At 39.3% G+C, this 22,782-nt stretch overlaps 2 protein-coding genes across 5 annotated transcripts in view; both read right to left on the reverse strand.

Annotated features, from left to right (window-relative positions):
• LOC131033740 (peptide deformylase 1B, chloroplastic/mitochondrial) overlaps positions 1-22,782 on the reverse strand; it is a 228,012-nt gene that overhangs the window by 94,764 nt on the left and 110,466 nt on the right. The window lies entirely within an intron of this gene.
• Positions 3,044-3,949, reverse strand: LOC131875479 (uncharacterized). Its single transcript, XM_059219862.1, has 2 exons — positions 3,599-3,949; positions 3,044-3,468 (listed from the first exon to the last, which is right to left on the reverse strand). The coding sequence occupies exons 1-2, from the start codon at positions 3,917-3,919 to the stop codon at positions 3,103-3,105; spliced, it is 687 nt and encodes a 228-aa protein (XP_059075845.1). The 5' UTR covers positions 3,920-3,949; the 3' UTR covers positions 3,044-3,102.

A 22,782-nucleotide genomic window follows, 5' to 3' on the forward strand; every position in this document is an offset into this window, starting at 1 on the left:
TATGTACAGGAAGGAGAACGTGGTCCCTGTAGAATTTGTGGTTCCAGGTCTTCGGATGCCATTGAAAATAGACTTGCCACCAACGGGTCCAAATTGAAACCCTACCACGAGAAGCGCATAGGGGACCCAAGAGGTCGGAAGGACACCCGAGAGTCTAGAGGGGAACCCGATAGGATGGAAGGGGACCTGAGAGGCCGGGCAAGTGACTTGAGAGGCACGGGACCAAAGCGGAAGACTCTCAAGTGAGGCAAACCGAGAAAGGGCGATCCCAGAGGCACGAAACCCGAGCTGAATCTGGACACTTGAAGAAAAAAAAACGTACAATCCATACGGCAAAAAAAAAAAAAAAAAACACAATGGAACCACCATGCGGTGGCAAGACCGATGGTGGGACCACCGGCGATGGATACCACCCCCGCCCGAGGTCATAAGCATATAAAAACTCCACCCGAGGACATAACCACATAATACAACCGCCGCAAACATAAACGCAGCCCGCACAAACACGCAGCCCCCGCACCAACGCACTTCGCCCAACAACGCAGCGCCCACACAAGCACAAGGCAGGCACACGCAAGGCATACGCAGCCATACACAGCCATCCAGGAGGTAGTTAAGCGTTCAGCGTGCAGGAGGAGGCCTGTACGGTGTGTATGGTAGACGGTTGATCGTGTATTCCATATGGGCTGATTTGTACGGTGGAGGGGTGGTGACCGCACGGGAAGGTGGCCATACGATTGGAGGTGTCAGTGTTGTTGTTGACCGGACGGGGAGGTTGTATGGCCGGGGTGCCATCGGGGACATTACAATGAAAAAAAAACGACGACAACCAGATTGAAAAATCATTTGATGACATCTGGAGCCAGGACGCTGAAAATATTAGAGTGGAGAAGAAGGGTTTTGACATCTTAAAATATCACAGAAATGATGCGCGCCATGGACTTTCGTGTGGTTCTGAGGGGGCGCTGCCCCTCGACCCCGCAGGGGCGCTGCCCCAGACCCCCAATTTATTTTTGAGCTACAATACACTTTTTGAGTTGGGCGAAGGGCATCAGAGAAGGCACGGTAAGTGTTGGGTTGTCCCGTACTATGAGAAAGAAGCCTGAAGCTAAGCATTGGCGGGGAAGCCATAAGCCATAGAGGGAGACGGATTTGGAGGTACAAACAGAGTCTAAGGGAAAGCATTACGCAGTCATACAGCACCAGAGAGTTATTCAGTTCAGTTATCAAACTTTGGGAAGTGTGATGGAGGATTTGAGGCGTCTCCTAGCCTTTGTGCCGAAGGTTGTGGCCACTTCCAGGCATGAATGGTACGCTTTGAGGAACTCGGAGTATGTCTCAGTTGGACGTGAGGTTGCCTTGGTGGATGCACAGAGGGCTCGGGAGGAGCTGACCACCAGGTTGGAGGCAGTACTAGTGTGAGACTTAGCTCGGTGTACCCAAGAGTTGGATGCCGAGAGGACAGTGCGGGTGGCTATTGAGGACAAATTGGCTAGGGAGACAGTATCATTTGAGTAGCAGTTGGTGGAGGCTAAGACTGAAAAGCGTGTTTTGCAGACAAGTTTGGGTTAGGCATAGGAGGACTGTGATGTCAAAGGATGCACTTGAGCATCGGATGGTAGCAGAAAAGGGTTTTCAGGCGAGGACGCAACAAGTGTATGAGTTCCACGCTCGACTAGCATTAGCAGTTCCTACAGTTCTCTACGTTGGTTTTGTTTAATGTCATCTCTATTTTGTATCAAGTCGTCCGGAGACGACTTCTTTTCTTGGGGGGGATGATGTTGCTGAGAATAATCATTATGTTATGTTGTCATATTATGTTTATGTTGTCGTCAGTAATAATGAGTTACAGCAGTCAGTTGGTTAGTCGTCTTGAAGGGCAGTTGGACGCGACGGTTGGTCGAACCCCTTCGGGTATTATATATTGCATACCGTTCCTTCTTAGTATCATCATGATAGTCGTATCTGGGTGTAATGTTATAACTATAAGCACTTGATGTACATGGACTATTGAATTAATACAGAGACTGGTTATTTAATATATTTCCATTATGTTATGTGCATTTACTTTCTGCATTTAATCGTTTACCCGTATGTGGCAAACAGCTTTCACCTCAACCTTCTCCCAGAGAAGGGTGCATTACCACCATGCCTGCTCGCAAAGGGTGGATCCACCATACCTACTTGTAGAGGGTGGAACGAGGGCTTTAACCTAAGACTTCTCCCAGAGAAGAATAAATCTCCACCATGCCTACTCGCAGAGGGTGGAACGAGGGATTTCACCTCAAACTTCTCCCAGAGAAGAATACATTAACAAGGGATTGCACCTCGAACTTCTCCCTCACAAAGAAGAACTCATTAACAAGGGATTGCACCTCGAACTTCTCCCTCACAAAGAAGAACTCATTAACAAGGGATTGCACCTCGAACTTTTCCCTCACAGAGAAAAATGCATTAACCAAATCTTCATGATGACGTGGCTCCCTCTGAAGCTGAAATGTCAGGCTTCCTCTGACGCTGAAATGTCAAGCTCTCTCTGAAGCTGAAATGTCAGGCTTCCTCTGAAGCTGAAGCGTCAAGCTCCCTCTGAAGTTGAAATCAATCTTCTGACCTCCTTGTCCAAGCTTACTTCTGACGATATGTCAGACTCCCTCTAAATGTTGATTCTTCCTTTGCGAAGAAATGCAAGCAATCTTCCTTCCTTGAATGCAATCTATGATTCGTCCTGGAAGCATTTCAGACTAGGTTGCCGGTTCGGGTTTGGGTTTCGGTTCGTGTTCGAAGAACCCGGTACGCCGGTACGGCAAAATTTTGAAAAGGGGTTTGGGTTCGTTTGGGTTCGTCAGTACAAAAACATGTAAATTTTATATATATATATATATATATATATATATATTTTGATATTTGTGAAGCCTATAAGCATGAATTAAAATATGCATGTCACATAGCATCATATGAACAACAAAACAAACATAAACTTGTAATCATAGCATCATGATCATAACATAATTGATAATAGCATCATATACATCAAGTTTAATATCAAAATGCCAAAATATTCAAGTATCATTGTTTCAACTTTCAACAATATAAACTTAAAGTTTAATCATCAAATGGATCATCTAATTCTTCATCCTCCTCCTCCTCCTCCTCCTCCTCATTGACATTGACATTACATGAGCCAATGCCACTTGCACTTGCACTATAAGTTGGCTCAATTTCCGAGTCATCAAGTGTCAATGCAAGAAGCTGAGAAGCAGGAGCATCCAAATCAGTATGCTCTGGCTCTATATCCCACATCTTTGTTTCCCCTTGTGTGTAGTCATGTTGTTTGTGTGAAAGAAGATGTAGGTTGGAATGCACATATACTAAATTCTCCGCTCTTTTTGATAGCAGCCTATTGCGCTTTACTGAGTGGATGAAAGAGTATGTGCTCCAATTTCTTTCTGAAGCAGATGAACTAGCAACCTATGAAGACAAAGTAAACAATTAAAGTTATACATTAATAAAAATAAAATTACTAGCAACCTATGAAGACAAAGTAAACTATAAATAAACTAAAACTTGTAAATTTAAAATTTTAATTAATTAAACTTACTTGTGATAAAACTTTTATAGCGAGGGGTTGTAGGTGTTGGAAGCATGTGCCATGGAAGTACCACCAACTATGAGCATCTTTCTTGGATCTATGACGAAGTGCATCAACACTTAGACCATTCCCATTTGCGAATTCTATGAACTCATTTGTAACAACATCTCGCAAATCATCATCGGGATATAGTCTAAGAAATGTTGCCTTATACCCATCAGATACTTCTAGATCTCTCCATGGTGGAATCCTTCCTGGTTTATCAAGAAACTGATTGCTATAGTACTTAGGTGTCAAGGCATAGGCAAGAAGGTGCAAAGGAGTGGTCATCTTATTCCACCTCTCTACAATAATTACTTCCAGTTCTTTGAAGAAATTCTCCCGAGGATCATTCTCTTTTTCATTTATAGTGACCTTTATTTTTTCAAGCATTGAATCAATGCCATCATAAATCTCACCTATGCAAGGCCTATCCATGTCTGTATAGCGAATCATGCTCATGATGGGCTCAATGATACTTAGGAGATATGTAACAAGATCCCACCATTTCTCATTCAATATTCTATCCCTAATTTTTTCTGCCCTCTCAGTGCTACTTTGCTTCCATACAGTCCAATTGGTGTTGATCACCATATTGCATAGTGCCACTCTAACTTTCACAAGTTGTCTTAAGATGATTGTGTTTGATGCAAAATGGGTCTCAGCAACCTATAACACAAATTAATGCCAAATGATTAAAAAATAAAGCCAAACTTTAAAGATAAAAGAAGAATACACAATATAGCTTACACAATGATATTATTAACATTGAAAATTCAAAAAAATCAGAAAATGTAAATTAAATTACTATTTCACTTACCTTCAATAGCTCCAAATTCGAATAGGTTCTAAAAATCCCTTGAGACATGTGGTGGTTTGTGATGAACATCTGGATGTCCTCAGCCTCTGCATACACATCTCTGATCCATTTTATTTTTTGCCCAATCCTTTGTAGCATAAGATTGAGTGAATGTACCGCACAAGGTGTCCAAAAGATGTGATCATAGCGTTGCTCAACCAACAAACCAGCAGCTCTACAATTTTTTGCATTGTCCGTTATGACTTGGACAACATTGCGGGGTCCCACAGACTCAATGGCAGAGATGAGAATTTCTGCAATAAATTGGCCATCTTTTATTTGGCCCTCACAATCCACAGCTCTCAAAAACATTGCCCCTTTAGGGGACACCGCTATGACATTGATCAAGGGACGGTTTTTAGCATCTTTCCACCCATCTGAAACAATTGTTACACCTGTCTCAACCCATGAATCCCTTATGGGTTTCAATGCATCTTCAACCCTCTTCACCTCTTTCTCCAATAATGTTCCACGTACCTTCTCATAACCGGGGCCCTTATACCCTCTTGGTGCCTCATTAACACTTTTTATCATTTGCTTCCAATATGGGGAGCGAACAACATTGAATGACAACCCATTTGCATAAATGCACCTTACTATATCTTGATCAGCATTGTCTCTACTCTCATTTTGGAATGCGGTTTCTAAAGGCCCCTTTGTTCTTTTACGTGTCAAGGGTGGTTCACTTTGAGGTTCATTTGTGGCAAAGAAGGGGTGGTCTTCTACTACAATACTGGGATTAGAAGGGCCTTGCATTCCCCTTGTTTTCTTTGATGCGGTTTGGTTCAATCTACGGGCTTCCCTCTCTTCTGCCGCCTCATGCTCCCTAATATATTTCATCACTATCTCATCTGGTATAGGTTTACCATTTTTTTCAGGGCATTTTTTGATGCCTCTTCCTTTTATTCCACACAAATGGCCTACCACCCGATAATATGAACTATTACGTTCAATATCACATCCATGGCATTTCCAACGGAATCCCCCACCTCCTGGAAGTTGTTTTATAATGTCCACATATTTCCATAAGGGAGAATTTGGATCATTTCTTTGTGTTGCAATTATTTGTTCATTGCCAATGGAGGAAGATGTAGATGCCATTCTAGTTCCTATGGCAAGAAATAAAATAAACATATTCAAAAACAAAAACTAAATAATGAAAAAAAATTCAAGTTTCATGTTTGACAATTTGTGAAACAAAAATAGTTGGAAAAAAATGTTTAAAAACCTACCTCTTGCAGCCAGTGGAAGCTTGAAAATGTATGGAAATGATGCTGCAACACTTGTTGAAGCTTCTAAAATCAGTCTTCAACTCCTCCTCTTTGATCTTGGAAGCCAAATTTTGTTCAACCTTTCTTCAACCTGCTCTCATAAAAAATTTGTTTGCAACACAAATGAGGTGAAATGTGTCAATAAAATGTTTTAGAAGTGTTTTTTAGGTTATAATTTTCACTTTTTAAAAGGCGGAATTGAAAAAACATTAAAATTTGCTTTGTTTTTTAACTTTATGGGCCGCCCAGCCGCCCGGGTTCGACTGGGTCCGCCCGGGTTCGACTGGTCGAACCCACCCTAGGTTTTTCGAACCCTGGTCGAACCGGACCCGTACCACGGACCCGGTCGAACCCGGACCCGTACCAGGGCGTCCCAAGGGCGAACCCGGTAACTCAGATTTTAGAGAGAGATAATGATAGTCAGGGGAAATGTCAATACATGATTCACTATTCAATGATGTAGCATGACTAAATGAAAAATTCATGAGCATTATTCAAACATAAAGAGTACTTATCTTTTATAATTTTGCTCAACAATGGAATTTTCATTCACTTGGATTGATCACACCGAAACACCTAGTGATGATTTGATGGCTACATGGCCTTTGGCCCTCACCGTCATTCATCATCTATCCATAATATCTGCTTTGTGCATAGCTTAAGCATCATCTAAAGAATTGCCTTAAATACCATTCACAGCAAAGTGATGGACCAACCACATAAATGCGACAAAAATCCACCTATAGCAGGGTGTGCCAAAATGCTAAGCTGCAGTGCCCATCCTAGGACAAACGTCAATTGATCTTCAAGAGCGACATAAGTAAGAACTTGAATAACTGGACATTCAGTTGCAATATCATCTGATGCCTATGCAGGCTTCAGCAAAACGAATGCTTCATGTGACTCTCGAAGCTTCCATGATGATGTGAGAGTTGTTGCAAGGCGTTATTGCACAGAGACCTTCTCCATCATTCATGATCGTTAGGTGCCTCCATTTGCTTTCGTCCCCATACGCACACATTTCACATTTGTGTACGGCTTAATGTGATCATCACGAAACTCACCACTATGTTGTTGCTCGATCTCAACCTTCCATTACACTAAGCAGTCGATAGCACGCGTACCAACTCGCGTCGCTTCGTTGCATCCTCAAAATGCTTGCTGCCACCTTGTCGATGTCTCTATCCACGAGTGCCGTGAAGCGAGTGATCTTCGTCATTTGCTAGTAAAATGTTACGATCGCCGAAGAGAATCCTCCACAACATGTTCTCCTCCCCAAATGAAGAGTTCGAATATAGAATGTTAAAACGGACAGAGATGTCCATAGCGACTCCACTTGCCATCAGCATTTCGATACCAGGCTTGGCGACTTTCAACACAAAGGAATCGGACTGAATCTGTCATTGAGTACTAACGACAGATCTATGGCAATCATCGGCACCTCAACGGTCATTACTTGCCACAGAGCATATGCGATGCTCACGTCTGAGTTGAGAGGCTCCGTAATCTCTTTTTTTTTTTTTTTGCACTTAGATTTGTCAGTCTGCAGATTACTTTGATTGAACTCCCTCAAAAGAACAAGATCTACCTTTAAGCAGTTAGGCTCTATAGAAGGAACCTGCTCTAATACCGTGTTGATTTTATGGTAGTGCTCATTAACCACAAGCAAACATCAGATCCGTTGCCTTCCCAACCATAGATGATAAGCTCTTATCGTCACCCCCGAGCACACTACATGTCCTTCATGTTATTGAATTCATGTCTATTGATGCAATCATGACCTTGCATATATATGAATCAATACCTCCTAATAGACCTCAAGTCGGCCATATACTTTTGGTGCCAAGGATAGGGTCAGACCTATATATTGCAAGTTACATATGAGTCTCCCTTAGTTGCAAGTTACATTTAACTTAATCACAGGTTACACACAAGTGGTTCGCCCAAATAGGGCCTGCCCTAAATTAGACTCATACAACTAAGATATCCAAATGCTAAGGCTAACAGGCCACTTGGCATTTTGTGCACTAGGTCGGCCCTAGAAGGGATCTGACCTAGCTACACAACAAAAGGCATTTGAGAGTAATGCTAAGGCCATGAATGCTATATTGTGTGACTTATCTAAGTCAAAATTTGTAAAATTTATGCATTGTGATACAGCCCAAGCTATGTGGGATAAGGTTCAAAATTCATATGAAGGAGATGAGAAAGTTAAGAATGCAAAACTTCAAACTCATAGAATGATGTTTGAAAGTCAAAAAATGCGTGAAGAAGAAATTATTGCAGCTTATTTCTTGAGAGTTGATGAAGTTGTAAACTCTCTAAAGGGCTTAGGAGAGAAGATTGAAGATTAGACTATTGTTCCAAAGATTTTAAGATCACTACCTCTGAGATTTGATGCTACATTTTCATCTATTGAAGAAATGGCTGACCTTGACAAGATGACTGTGGACAAGTTGCATGGTATCCTGACAGACTGTGAAATGAGAACAAATGTTGAATCTTCTTTAAGGAAAGACAATGGCTTCAAAGCCTCGAAGAAAAACAAAGATAAGGGACATGTATCTAGTGAAAGCACAAAAGAAGAATCAGATTGTGAAGCAGCCCACTCTATGAAAAAATTAAAAGGATGTTTTGGTAAACACAAGGGCAAGCTTCCCTTAAAATGTTTAAACTATGGAAAGATAGGACACTTTGCATCAAAATGTCCATATGAGAAGGAAGAAGACAGCAGCAGTGAGAAGGAGTCTAAATATAACAATAAGAAGTTTGTAAGGAAAGGAAAAAAGTCATGTAATTTCCAAAGGAGTTTATATTCCAAAGAGGAAAACAGTTCATCAATTGAAAGTGGAGAAGAGTCCTTGAATGATGAAATCCTATTCATAGCTTTGGAAGAGATTGTAACTGAAAATCAAGAAAAAGAAGACTATTTTGATGAAGAACAAGTTGAAGCTGATCTTGAGCAAGAACTTATCAATGCTCTTAATGAGATCAAAAAGTTGAGAAAAAAAAATCAGAATTTAAAGTTACTACTACAAGAAGAGAGTAACAAAACTACTAAAAAATCTCTTGCATTAGAGATTGTTGAAACGTTGATTGCTGATTTGAATGTTCAGATTGCTAAAGCAAAGAAAATTGAAGAAGATCTTAGAAGATAGCTTAAAGATAAGGAACAAAACTGTGAGAATCTTGAAGCTGAGCATGTTTCTTTGAGAAAGTTGGATAAATCTACAAAGTTGTTGAATCATGAAAACACTTATCAAGAGTGTACTTTGTCTTTGGATGGATTGTTAAATTCTCAAAAACAATCTCTTGATAAGAGCGGAGTTAGCCATTAAGAAGGTGAATGCTCAAAATCTTCTAAAGTAAAACAACAGAAGCTTGATGGTGATAATATGAGAGATTCAAACTCTAAAAACAGAAAGAGTACCTCTAAAAGGTTTCCTACTGTTGGACACACTCATATGCACAGGTTTAATCACTCTTACTTTTATGGTTATTGCTTTACATGTAATTATTTTGGTCACAAAGCCATAAATTGCAGAATGTTTGCTAGAAAAGGTTTTAGTTTTCTAAACAAAAATTCATTTGCACCTCTAAAGAACTATAATGTTATTTGTTATAAATGCAATAACTTTGGTCATACGGCAAAAGTGTGTAAAAGTGGCATTGAAGATTTCTCTAAGAAGGATGATACAAAAGGAAAAGTAAAGGAGAGTACTAATGTGTGGAGAAAAAAGGAAAGGCAAGGTACAAAAATGCCTTTGGTTGTGCAAATTGCCTTTCTTGCACAAAATGAAAAGGACATCTGGTATGTTGACAGCATAGTTACCAGACTCTGCGAGTCCCGAGGCGGGTTACCTCTGTCGAGGCCAGAGGACCCTGGACTTAGGGTTTGGCCGAGCTTGGTCGGGTCTGCACAGACTCACGAGTCTGTCAGACTCGGCAGACTCATCAAGTCCTGAGCCCCAGACTCTGCCATCTAGCAAGTAAAAAAAAGGCAAAAAAAAATTTTTAATTCAGTGTAGTCTCCATTAGAGACAAATTTCAAGGACGTGAGTGATAAAGCCAACACAAACCTTGGACTTTGATGGATACTTAATGTTGTTTGTGCAAGTCCAAGTAATAGTGAGAGGAATGAGATCATCAACTAAGACGTGGTCATTTCACTGCCAAAGTGCATAATATCTCTGCATCATTTCCAAGTCAGATATTTGTTGGGATTAATATGAATCATCTACACACAATATTGCAGATTGATCATTATTTATATCAAACTTAGATTTAAGAAATTCTCTATCAAAGTTATTTCTGCAAATCTATCCAGTAATAGTTGTTCATTTATTATGATTTGGTTGCTATTCAGTATGCAAATATCTTTGTTTAGCTGATTAAGATTGAATGCAAATATGTTGGGAAACACAGCTGATAAGTTGCACCATGTTGTAATACTCTGAGTTCTTATAAAATGTGAAGTTGGTTACAATCCAAATCTATTCTACAGATATTATTTTCTGAGCATTAGACATTTTGCAACTATTCGTCAAAATTGTTTGGAAAATATTACAAGGATTTCAGGTGAGATCAGTAAGGGTATCTCAAAGAATTTTTGCAACATTTCCAATTCTGAAGTTTGCAGGGATTTATATTAATCATCTGCACACAATACTACAGATTGGTCAATACTTATATCAAACTCAAATTTATGAAATTCTCTATTAAAGTTAATTCTACAAATCTGTCCAGTAATGATTTAGTTGCTATTTAGTGTGCATAGATCTTTGTTTAGTTGAATAAGATTGAATGCAAATATGTTGGAAGACACAACTAATAAGGTGCACCATGTTGTAATACTCTGAGTTCTTATAAAATGTCAAGCTAGTTACAAACCAAATCTGCTCTGCAAATATTATTTTCTGAGCATTAGACAGTTTGCAAATGTTTGTTATAATTGTTTGGAATACATTACATGGACTTGAGGTGAAATCAGTAAGGGTATCTCACAATGGTATCAGAGATTTGACCCTACTAGCCTGTCAGGTTAAGAGTTGCAGTTGTCAGACAAAGATGAAGTCCAATCAGAATCACATTGAGAAATTTAATACAGAGTTCATAAAGTGTTTGCAGGTGTTCCACAAATATCAAGAAGATTTTATGAATTAGAATCATCAGATTTACACAGTCCATGTTGTTGATTGCAAATTTTAGGCTTATTTCCTTCAGCTCAAGCCTTAAATTTGCATTTATACTTGATCAATGTAAACTTGTGTATGTACTTCTATTTGATGAGATTATTGTGTCTTTAATGTTTATTTATTAAAGGATGCATGAAACAGGTTTTAAATCCTACAAAAAATTGAATTTCTTGGGTTTTTCAATTTGTCGAGTCTTTGCCGAGTCTTAGCCAAGTCTTGGCCGACAAGTCTGAGTCTGAGTCAAAAGTCAGCTTGCCGAGTCCGAGTCTTGTAACTATGGTTGACAGTGGCTGTTCCAAGCATATGACTAGAGATAAGAGTAAATTTTTTACTCTTAAAAGGATGAATGGAGGTAAAGTTAGATTTGGTCGTAACTCTTTTGCAAGAGTTGCTGGTAAAGGTACACTTATTTTAAATGATGGCAAAACCAAGGTTGAAAATGTCTTAGATGTTAAGGGCTAAAACATAATCTTTTTGAGTGTTAGCCAGCTGTGTGATCAAGAATATAACTTGGTTTTCAATTCAGATTGTTGTATTATTAGTAAAAATGGAAATCATGTTGCTAATGTAAGTAGAGTTGCTAATAATCTGTATATTCTTGATGATACTAATGGTGAAAAGTGTTGTTTAAGTCAGCTTGATGAAGCATGGTTATGGCATAGAAGATTTGGGCATATGAACTTTGACAATTTGATTCAAATCAACAAGAAGGAAGCTATAAGAGATATGCCTCAGCATGCCAAACCTTCAGATATTGTTTGCAAAGATTGTCAGATGGGCAAACAAACCAGAACTAGTTTCAAGTCCAAGGAATTGTCAAGCACTAGACCTCTAGAGCTCATGCGTATAGATTTGTGTGGTCCTACAAGAACTGCAAGTTTGCAAGGTGAGAAATACTTTATGCTTTTGATTGATGACAATCCACGTATGACATGGGTGACCTTGTTAAAGGAAAAATCAGAAGCATTAGAGAGGTTTAAAGATTTCAAAGCTCTAGTTGAAAATTAAATAGACCTGAAAAATTAAGTGTTTACGTTCTGATAATGGAGGTGAATTTACTTCTAACAAGTTTGTCAGTTTTTGTGAGAAAAATGGTAATAAAAGACAATTTTCAGTAGCTAGAACACCTCACGAAAATGGTGTTGTTGAGAGGAAAAACAGATCTATCCAAGAAATGGCTCGAAGTTTGATGAATGAGTCAAAGGTTAGAGACACTTTTTGGAGAGAAGCAGTTCATACTGCTGTCTACATTCAGAACAGAGGAATGATGAGAGCAAAGCACAATAAAACACCATATGAATTGTAGAAAGGTAAGCCTGCTACTGTGAAGTACTTCAAAGTTTTTGGTAGTCCTTGCTATATCAAAAGAGAAGAGGATAGCATAGGTAAATTTGATGCTAAGCCAAATGAAGGTATCTTCTTGGGCTATTCCTCTAAAAGTAAGGCTTATAAATGTTTCAATAAAAGGTTACATAAAATTGTTGAAAGTGTTAATGTAAAAATTCATGATATTATTAACACTTGTGACAAGCATGAAAATGGTGACAATAGTGCTCAAAAAGATGAAATAGAAGGTGTTGTTCAACCTTCTTCCTCTCATGAACAAGCTAGGACAGCAAGTGGTAATGTGAAGAATACTTCAGAAAATGTTCAACCCGGGGTATCAAACTCTTCTTCTTCAAGTTCTCAGCTTGGGACAGCAGATAATCTTTTTGACAATGATTCTGAAATTGATCATGGTAAGACTCCTTCTAAGTTTGTGCAAAGGAATCATCCTATTGATCAAATCTTACATGAGAATAGAACTAGAGCTACTAAAAGGAATGTAATTTATTATGAAGATGATGATATTTCTTTGTTGTCCATGTTTGAACCTAAGTGTTTTGAAGAAGCAGCTAAAGATAAATTTTGGATAGCAGCCATGAAAGAAGAGCTTGATCAAATACAAAAAAGTGAAACATGGGAGCTTGTACCTAGACCCAAGGACAAGAACGTAATAGACACAAAATGGGTTTATAGGAACAAGTTGAATGAAGAAGGCAAAGTGGTTAGGAACAAAGCAAGGCTTATTTGTAAAGGGTACGCACAAGTGGAAGATATTGATTTTGATAAAACCTTTGCTCCAGTTGCACGCCTTGAAGCAATTAGAATGTTCTTAGCTTTTGCTTCTTTCAAAGGTTTTAAAAATTTTCAAATGGATGTAAAATTTGTCTTTCTTAATGGAACTTTCAATGATGAAGTGTATATGGAACAACCTAATGGATTTGTTTTGACACAAAATCACGACTATGTATGTAAGCTAAAAAAGGCACTGTATGGGCTTAAACAAGCCCCATGACCTTGGTATGACAAGTTAGATAAGTATCTACAACAAGAAGGTTTTAAAAAAGGAATGGCGGACAGAAATCTTTATATGAAAGAAGAAGGTAAACGTATTTTGGTTGTAGTGGTTTATGTAGATGATCTGATTTTTGGAAGTGATTGTGTAGATATGTGCAAAGCTTTTTCTACTAACATGAAGAAGGAATTCAAAATGTCTATGCTAGGTGAGCTATTCTTCTTTCTAGGCCTACAAATTCTACGATCTGAAAAAGGAATCTTTCTTTCTCAAACCAAGTATATCAGAGAGATGTTGAAAAGGTTCAGAATGGAAGACTGCAATCCTGTGAGTACACCTATGATAACAAGATATAAACTCAATAAAGATGATGAGTCTCCTAATGTAAATTAGACTTATTACAAGTCTATGGTAGGTAGCTTGTTATATGTTACAGCTACTAGACCTAGCATTATATAGGCAGTTGACTATGTTGCTAGATTTCAGGCTACACCAAAGGATACTCATGTTCAAGTTGTATAGAGGATCTTCAAATATCTTAAGGGTACAATGGATTTTGGTTTATGGTATCCTAGATGTAAAGATTTTACACTCACAGCTTTTATTGATGCAAATTGGAGAGGTTCAGTTGATGATAGAAAAAGCACAAGTGGCGGTGCTTTCTTTCTTGGAAGTTGTCTTGTTTCTTGGTTAAGTAAAAAACAACCTTCCATTTCCTTGTTTATAGCTGAAGCGGAATACATTGCAGCAATGTCATGTTGTCCTTGGGTACTTTGGATGAAGCAAACGTTAAAAGATATAAAAGTTGAGTAAGATCATCCCATTTCCATTTTTTGTGATAATACAACTGCTATCAATATTTCAAAAGATCTAGTTTTGCACTCTAGGACTAAACATATTCCCATTAAGTATCATTTTTTGAGAGAACAAGTTAAGTTGGAATATGTGTCTTCTAAAGAACAAATTGCAGATGTGTTTACTAAACCACTACCAAAGGAAACGTTTGAGTTTTTGAGATGGAAGCTGAGAGTGATTTCACTTCCTAATTGATTTGCAGATTGGACTCAGGGGGAGTGTTTATTGTTATACTTCATGCCCCATTTTTTGTTATGAAGAGTTTTTACAGGTATACAAACTTGATTCAGTCATTGATGTCCAAGGGGGAGTATTAAGACAGGGGGAGCATTTGTTTTTGAAGTTTTTTTTTAGGGTTCGCTGATTTTTTGGTTCCGTTTTGGTAGCCATCAATGACAAAGGGGGAGACTGTTGGCAATTTTGTCATTGATGTCCACTTGGCTAAATGATAAGTAATTGTTCAGGTTGTCAGATGGTTGCTTGATCATACTTGTCTTTTATCTGTCTAGTTCGAATGTTTGGATCTGAGTTTGTTTTTGTTCAGACTCATCAAGTCATTTACACATATGTTTGGATCTGACTTTGTCTTTGTTCAAACTCGTCAGGTCAGTTACAAAATCTGTTTGCAGAGTTAGGTGAATGAGAATGTTGCTCAGTTTCGCCAGAGGAGTTATAAGTTCAAAGGTACAGCTATAGTGCAGTCTGTCTTTAACAGGTTGTTTGTAGCAGTGGCTTCACACCAAAACAAGTGTCATCCATGTATATGTAACAATGCATGTTCAGACTGAAAAGAAATGTTAAAAATCAGTTTTGACAGTCTAATTAAAGACTGTTAGAAACAGATATGACAGCAGACATTATCATATACCTCTTGATTTAGGTGTCGTAATGTTGTGACCTTTTTCACACATCGCCCCATTGCAAATGGGGACCCTCTCTTTTCCTGCTTTCTAGGGTTTTTGTTAGTGTCCTATGGCCTTCTGCTTCAATTTTACCAAGCCTTGCCCAATATTGAATAGTTCAAGTCCTAAGGATTGAAAGTTAGTTTTTGCAAATCATGTGATTCTAGAATACGAACACCACTAGAGGCTATCAGAAAGGCCAGAGGACGAAGATCGCAATTGATTTGGACGAATTTGGACAACTTTCTATTTTTAGAAAGTTTGCTTTTTTGCTTTTTCCTATTTTTTAGGAAGTTTCGTTTTTGGCATTTTTAGCCCGACCCCCGGTATGGCTATTTTTAGAAAGTTTTTCCTATTTTTTAGGGATACCTGCTTTTTGCTTTTTCGGGATGGGAATCTAGGGTTTGCACTAACACCACTGACCTACTTCAATCGGGACCCAAAATTTCCAAGTTTTGACCTAAAAAGCCAATTCCCTACATTTTAGGGGTCGTAGTGCTTCAAATGGTTTGCCTAAATATGGATTTCAAATTTCAAGTAAATCTGGTTAATTTTGGTTAAAATGTGAAATTTTGAAATTTTCCAAAATTTTGTCTAAGTATGGCTAATGGATAAGGTTGAGTATCATGGCAGGTGTGCAGAAAGATTACCCAAGCAAAGGTCCGCCATATTGGAGAAATGATCAAGGTTCGCTATGTTGGAGTTGCTTCAAAAGTCCGCCATGCCATGATGATGGAGACCTCCAGAAAGTCCGCCATGTAGATGGATGTCTAAAGTCTGCTCATAATGGTGTATAAGCCTCCTTGATGCCTTCAAACTCCGCCGTACCTTGGAGAAGCCACGAAGAGAGGCTCCCAAACTCCGCCATGCCATATGGAAGGGCCATCAAAACTCCGCCCAAGCATGTCAAGTGGTGGTCATACCACTTAAACTCCGCCCTATGCATGAGACCCTCCAAAAGTCCGCCATGTAGAGGTTAAGTTAGAAGTCCGCTCTTGATGAAGAGTCACCAAAGTCCACCCAAAACTTGATAGTCATGGCATCATCAAAACTCCGCCATACCTTAGGGTAGAGCCTAAAGTCCGCCATGTAGAGGTTAAGTTGGAAGTCCGCCATGTTGAGGAAGATAAAACTTCGCCCAAGATGCTAAGTATGATGTTGAAGACCCGCTTAAAACTCCGCCCTAGGCCTTCAAAGGTTGTAAGAGATGGTCAAGAAAGTTTGCCATAGAGGGGTCAAGAAAGTTCGCCATGCATGTTGGAAAGGCCATGAGGAGGTGCCATAGAAGTCCGCCATGTTAGAGGTGTTCCATAAACTCCGCCATGCTTGGTAGAGGTCTTCCCAGAACTCCGCCCTCCAAGCAAGTTGCCAAGCCTTCAAAGTCCGCCTTGGTGGAGGTAACACCAAACTCCACCCAAGAGAAGACCTTCAAAACTCCGCCCTAGTAGTCATACTTCCAAAGTCCGCCCTATCCAAGGAGATGATGGAGAGCCTTCAAAAGTCCGCCATGCTGGTTGAAGACCTTCCAAAAGTACACCTTAAAGGTAGTAAAGCCATCAAAACTCCGCCCTATGCCAAGGAGAAAGTCAAAGGGTAAAAATGCAAGTGATGTCATCAAAATCCTTAAAGATTTCGAACTTAGAAACCAAAATAGAAAGTTCTTTGGAAGGGAATATTGGAAGATTGATAAGGATTTCGAACTTAAAATCCAAAATGGAAAGTTTTCAAAAGGGAATATTGGAAGATTGCCAAGGATTTCGAGCTAAGTTCTAAATTAGAAACTTTTGAAGATATTCTTTTACAAGCCTAGTTCAAGTTAACCAACTGAAAACAAATTAGAAACTTGCATTATTGAAGGATTTTCGAACTAAAGGACATGACAATACTTTCCCAAAATGCGAGCTAGATTTAGAAATATGAGTTGGAGGATTTTGCGTGTTTCTATTTGAGAATTCAACTTCATTTACAAATACTTCATTTGTAAATTCATTTTTACACACCAAGAAGTTCGAAGTTATTAAGGAGAGCATAGTAAAGTATTTTCAGTTTGAAGTTCATCTGGAGAAAGTTCTGGTATTACTGGTGGTTGGACAAACTTCGTGACAAAGAATTCACAGATTTTTGAGTGAAACCAGCTGGTACAAGGGAGAATAAATGAACTTTTCTTGAATTTTCTGAGTATTCTTGAGAAAATTCCAGCCTTACTTCCATCCATTCAAAGGTGAAATTGAATTCATGATGCAGACTTATGTATTTTCTGAGTATTTTTCAGAGTTTGAGAAATGGTTTTTAGTGAATTTATTCGAATTTCTAGGGGAGGAAAATCATTTTTTTGGGCTAAGTATAAGAAAGTTTTCGAAGTTATAACACTTGGTGTTGATTTACGCTAACAACCATCCTTGAAATTGAAGGGTTTTCAAATGAAATTTCAGTTTTTGTGGCTAAGTATGGGAATAAAATGAAATTTTCAAACACTTAGCCATTTCGCAGCCCCGTTATTTTCTTCAAAATTACGAATTAATTCCTAACTTAAAATTTCATTGTCTGTTTGCAGATCTTAGGCACTATGAAATTTCAAGTGGATAAAGATGCTCCTCCGGAGTCAAGGATGACTTCGAAATGGAAAAATGTTAGCGACACCAACCTCGAACACATCAATCTGAGGGAATTTAAGAAGCGGATGCTTGGCCTGGACAACCTTGTGCCTACCACAACCGCACGAAAGATGATGAAGAGTGGCATCGTGCATGCTGTTGGTTTTCTCCCCACCATGCAATGCACTGAATTAGTGGTTGAATGTGCTAAACATTACAACCCCACCAGTAAGGACATTGTTGCACCTGATGGAAGAGTGTTGGCGAACATCAATGATGAGGCCATCAGAGAGGCCTTCAGGATCCCAGAGTATCACAACACAGTGTATGTGACAAAGGACGAAGCTGACAGTCTGTATCAGGACCACTTGGAGGAATATGATGCCATAGTCAACCATTCCTGGCTGGACAAGCCAAGGAAGGGCACCTCCAAACTTCAAAGGAAGAGCCTGGTGAGAGCATACTTCAAGGAGGACATTGGGGACATGATCGTTCTGCTCAACAGAATAATGGGAAATCCTCAAGGTGACCCATTCGAGCCCTGGATGTATTATTTCATTAATGAACGGAGTAAAAATGATAGACTAGGCCAGGATGATTAGCGACAACCTAGACAGCCAACTGAGGAACCTAGAGGCAAATAGAACTTTCTTCATGAGTTCGTTCCTGTTTTATTCCTTGGCCAGAACCTATAGATACATGGGCCTCACTTGCAGAGGAGAAATAGGGAACAAAGAAAACCAGTTCCCAGTCTATGATTGCTATCCCTAGCTCCACATGGAAGAAAAATTCCATTTTAAAAGAGTCAATGATACCTTCCTAATGCACATCACACGGACATTGCAAGGTGGACTGCACTAGAGAGACTCTCAAGAGTCTATGGACTTCATCAGTCGATTCAGGTATTGGTATATCCAATATCCAAAGTTTACTTACCTCTGAATTCAGGGATTCTTTGGGTCTCCATACAAGCTTCTAGCTTACCCTACCAACCGAGTGGTGTTGCTCGAGGTTGTAAGGCAATTGGAGGAATATATGGTGATCCAAAGGGATAAACAAAAGAAGGCAGGAACTTCCTCTCTTACAATTGGTAATGGGCTGGAGACATGTCCATCGTCACAAGCTGTTGCGATTGCTGAGAAGGAGCTAGCCTAGTATCCCTTTTATCAGTACAAGACAACAAGGAATTTTGATCCATTCCATAGAATAAAGAAGGTCGAAGGAATGACATTTCAACACAGGGCTGATCTAGAAGATTATTGGGCTAACGCAGCCGATAGTTTCGAGATCAAGAAGAGGTTTTGGTCGAGAATTCCTTTGAGCATGGTAAGAGCAACAGAGGTATTCAGAGTTGCTGACCAAGTAGAGGATAGCCTTGAGCTTCAGCAGCCGAGCTTTGAAAAGATGAAGAGTGAACCACTAGTTTTGATAGATTGGGCAGAAGGGGAGAGATCAGATCTAGCAGACCTCATGAGGACAATGGTTGAGTATTCCAGGTGGTGGCATCTGAAAGGACAAAGCAATTAAAGTCCAAAGGTGTGACCTTGACCTATGAACTAATGGGCGTGGATGACTCTTTGCCCTCCAATCCTTGTACCTTTGCAGGTAATGCTTGGAATCCAGAAAGTGTTGGGTCTCAGAAGAGGAAGGAGTTAGTTGGAAGCTCCGTAACGGTCACAAGAAAGAAGATTGTAGGAGAAAGAAGAGAGTCCAGCGAAGGCCAATCCATCCTAAGTGCCGCTTCTATCATACCCGATCAGAACGCAGTTGGGGAACAGGAAATGAACATATGCAGGATTAATGATGTTCTCCCTCGGTTGAGGAAGTAATGAAGGAAGTGGTCCAAAGTCTGGATAGAGAGCAAACTGAAGTGCCTACAGTCTTCTTAGATGGCATAGCTACGAACCCAGGAGGGACAGAAGATGGATTTGACCAGAATACTATAGAGCAATCAACTATCCCCGATTGGCTAAGGGAAAGAATAAAGGCTAAGGTCCCCAAGGAGGCCTATTCCGAAGAAATCACAGCAGCATTCCTGGAGAAGGTGAATGAGCCAATTACAGCTAAACCACCCAAGCCCCCCAGAAAGTTTTCTCTGATTCAGCGCGACATTGCAGGATTCAGAACAGTCCAGATAGCGGTGCCTAGAGAAGAAAAAACTAGGGACAACGTCGCCGCAGATGACTACAAGATCACCACCATAGAGCTGGGCAAGCCCACCCAAGACCAAGAGGTCCAATATTTTGATGACTCTTGTAACGCTCTGAAGGCAAGTTTAGCTCAGGAGAAAGAGAAGAGAAAGAAGGTTGAAGAAGAAAACCAGCAATGGAGAAAGTATGTTCTCCATCTTACCAGGCCACTTAACCATGAGATCTCGATTACCCCTCCACAGCCTCTTCAACAAGAATCGATGAAGGATTATGAGGATATGAAGGGTACATTCACACAGGCCAAGGAGTGGATTTGAGATGCTTCGGCACATGCAGATATACTGGTAGAAAATTTAGTGTCAGCACATGAGTCGGCCTCTTCAGTGGTCAGCCGTATCCAGGATCTAGCTACCAATTGGGAGGACGTGGAGGAAATTCAAGATGAAATACTTCCTCATCTGAAGGTTATCCGGGGGTTGTCGAAGAGAAGTCTGGTAGATGCAGGTGTCATATAGGCTGGAGATAGGTATGACTTCAACACCTGGTATTATGCCTTGGTTACTCGGATTGGAGTTTTGAAGAAATCCGAGACCAAGTGCTTTGAGACCGAGGAGAGCGTCAGGGAGATTTTGAGCAAGGTGTTTCATGTAGCGTCTGAGATCTGGAAGGCAAAGAGTATAAGGGAGAAGCACTTGCAGGCAGAGAACTTGAGAGCCAGGATTCAGTCAAGCTTCTTCAAAGATTCAGGGATGATTGACAAGGGCGATCTTTCAAAGATTGCAAACTTTCTCTTCATCGATGAGAACTTTCTTGCCCAGGCGGTTGAGTGGGAAGGTATCCTCGCCACATGTACCGATGATGTGGACATCATCGACTTCCAAATTAGCAGTTTGACAAGTGTCGCTATGGAGGAGGTTAGGCTTATTGTGTCCAGGTACATCGAATCTGCGAAAGAGGAAAGTAGACGCTCACCCCAGTGAAATTAGCAGTTGTGCCACATGTCACTTTCTTATTCATTCAAGCTGATAGTGTTTTGGGAAACCCTAATTAGGGTTTATAGCTTTCAATCTGGGCCCTGATCACTATTTGATCTCGGTCGTTCATTTATTTTTGAAAAACTATATAAGGCTACCTCCTCTCATTTGGAGAGTGTGAGGTTTTTGATGTATTGTTGCGTAAGGTCATTTCCAGATAATATATTGCATGTGCGCTTGCTTTGTAATCCCTATTGTTTGAATGATTTGCATGGTTTCAATTTCCTCAACACTTAGTTAAAGTTAATTTAGATTTGCTTTCGTTGTTGTTAATTTGAATGAAGGATTTTGATAAGTGTCAATCAATGGTGTATCTCCGCTCATACTTTTGGTGTATGGATGATTTCTATTTCACCATGCAAAGTTAGTCTGAACCCATCCTCTGTGCATCCCAACATCTTAATCATAAGCACAATCCATTGAAGATTGCACCGGCTTTGTGTAGTTGTCCCTAGTGTGGCGAAGCAAGGTTTGGTTTCTCGAGAGCATCCAATTGATACCGTCTCCAAAGTTCGTAGGATTAGATTAGCCCTCTCAAACCCTATCCCTTTTTCCTTTTCTTGTGAAAGTCTAAATCCCTAGAAAATCAAAAAAAAAAAGAGCCTAAAATTGCTAAATCCATCTAAGTCTAGCAGTTCAAGACAATTGTTAAACGTAAGTCCCCCTTGAGATTTTCAGCATACACTACCCAAGAAGCTATTTCACTAAAGTCACTTGTTCGCACATATAGACCTTGGAATCAGTAGTGATTTTTCAGGAGAGGATAGAATACCTCCGGGTATCCTATTCTAATGTTTGGTAGATGATAAAATAGACACCAACACGTAAGATGGCAGATTTGTAACTGAATGTTTGCAGGGCTGAGTAATAAAACAGTTGTTGCAGACTTTATTTGTGCGTGTATAGCCAGATTTATGATATTCAAAAAGGTTATGACAGGAACTGCATGCATTTTTATTTTTGATGAAGTTCTGATATAAGTGAATGACTGTTCAAAAAACAGAGATTATTGCAATGGGTGGTTTTGCTGGTATAAAAATCAAAAATAATATCTTCATGGTGTGTGGGTTTTAGAAGATGAGTGTACTGTTGTATGTCCTCTCCTCAATGTGACTAGAGCAGTAACATTTCTTTGAAAAGCGCATATTGAAATGTTTGTGATATGTATTGAAAAGTTAAAATTCTGAGTTAATTGTAGCGTAGTGATGGGAGTTGTAGACGAACTTCATATAAGTCTTCTTGCTGAAATATGTTGTGTGTTTTGAATGTTTCATGCATCATTTCTAAAGATACAAAGGTCTTATATTGTCATGTCCCCTCCTTGATCGTTATATACATCCTAAACGAAGTAATTATTATTATTAATTAATATTATAATAAACAACGAATTTCTATTTGGAATTTATTAAACATTATTATTAATAATATTCTTATCAAAATAAATTATATAAACATAATTTACTTATTCTTATATGTAAACATGATTTATATATCTAAAATAATAAATATATAATTTAGCTATATTACTCGATTAAATAACAGTGAACCCGTAAGGGGTAGAGGGGCATGGGTTGGTATTCAACTTTGGGTATGATCAGTCGATTATTATGAACATACATCTGGCTCCATATCATTAAAAATTACAATTGGTGGTCAAAGTCACTGACCACTTCTAAACACCAGTAGCCATATCATCATTGATAATTACAACTCATCATGCTCTAACCATATTGTATAATCTACTATTAAAGAGTCATAGCTGGCGACAATCAAAGAGAGATGGATATCGGGAAAGGAAGAAAGATAAAGTTATATTCCTAAGTATTACGTATTGGCTAAAGACAGAGGTTATTGTAATGGATGGAGGGTCTATAGTCGGCGATCTATATCCAGTAGGTGAAACAATATCTGATAGGCATGAGTATTTGTCCTTAAGAGATGTGGAATAGTCAAATA

This window comes from Cryptomeria japonica, chromosome 4, assembly GCF_030272615.1.
Source record: "Cryptomeria japonica chromosome 4, Sugi_1.0, whole genome shotgun sequence".
NCBI lineage: Eukaryota > Viridiplantae > Streptophyta > Pinopsida > Cupressales > Cupressaceae > Cryptomeria > Cryptomeria japonica.

Coding starts and splice junctions, on each gene's coding strand:
- LOC131875479 (XM_059219862.1), bottom strand. CDS start 3,919: ATGACCACTCCTTTGCACCTTCTTGCCTATGCCTTGACACCTAAGTAC. Junction 3,469..3,598: donor CTATAAAAGTTTTATCACAA/GTAAGTTTAATT, acceptor TTGTCTTCATAG/GTTGCTAGTTCATCTGCTTC.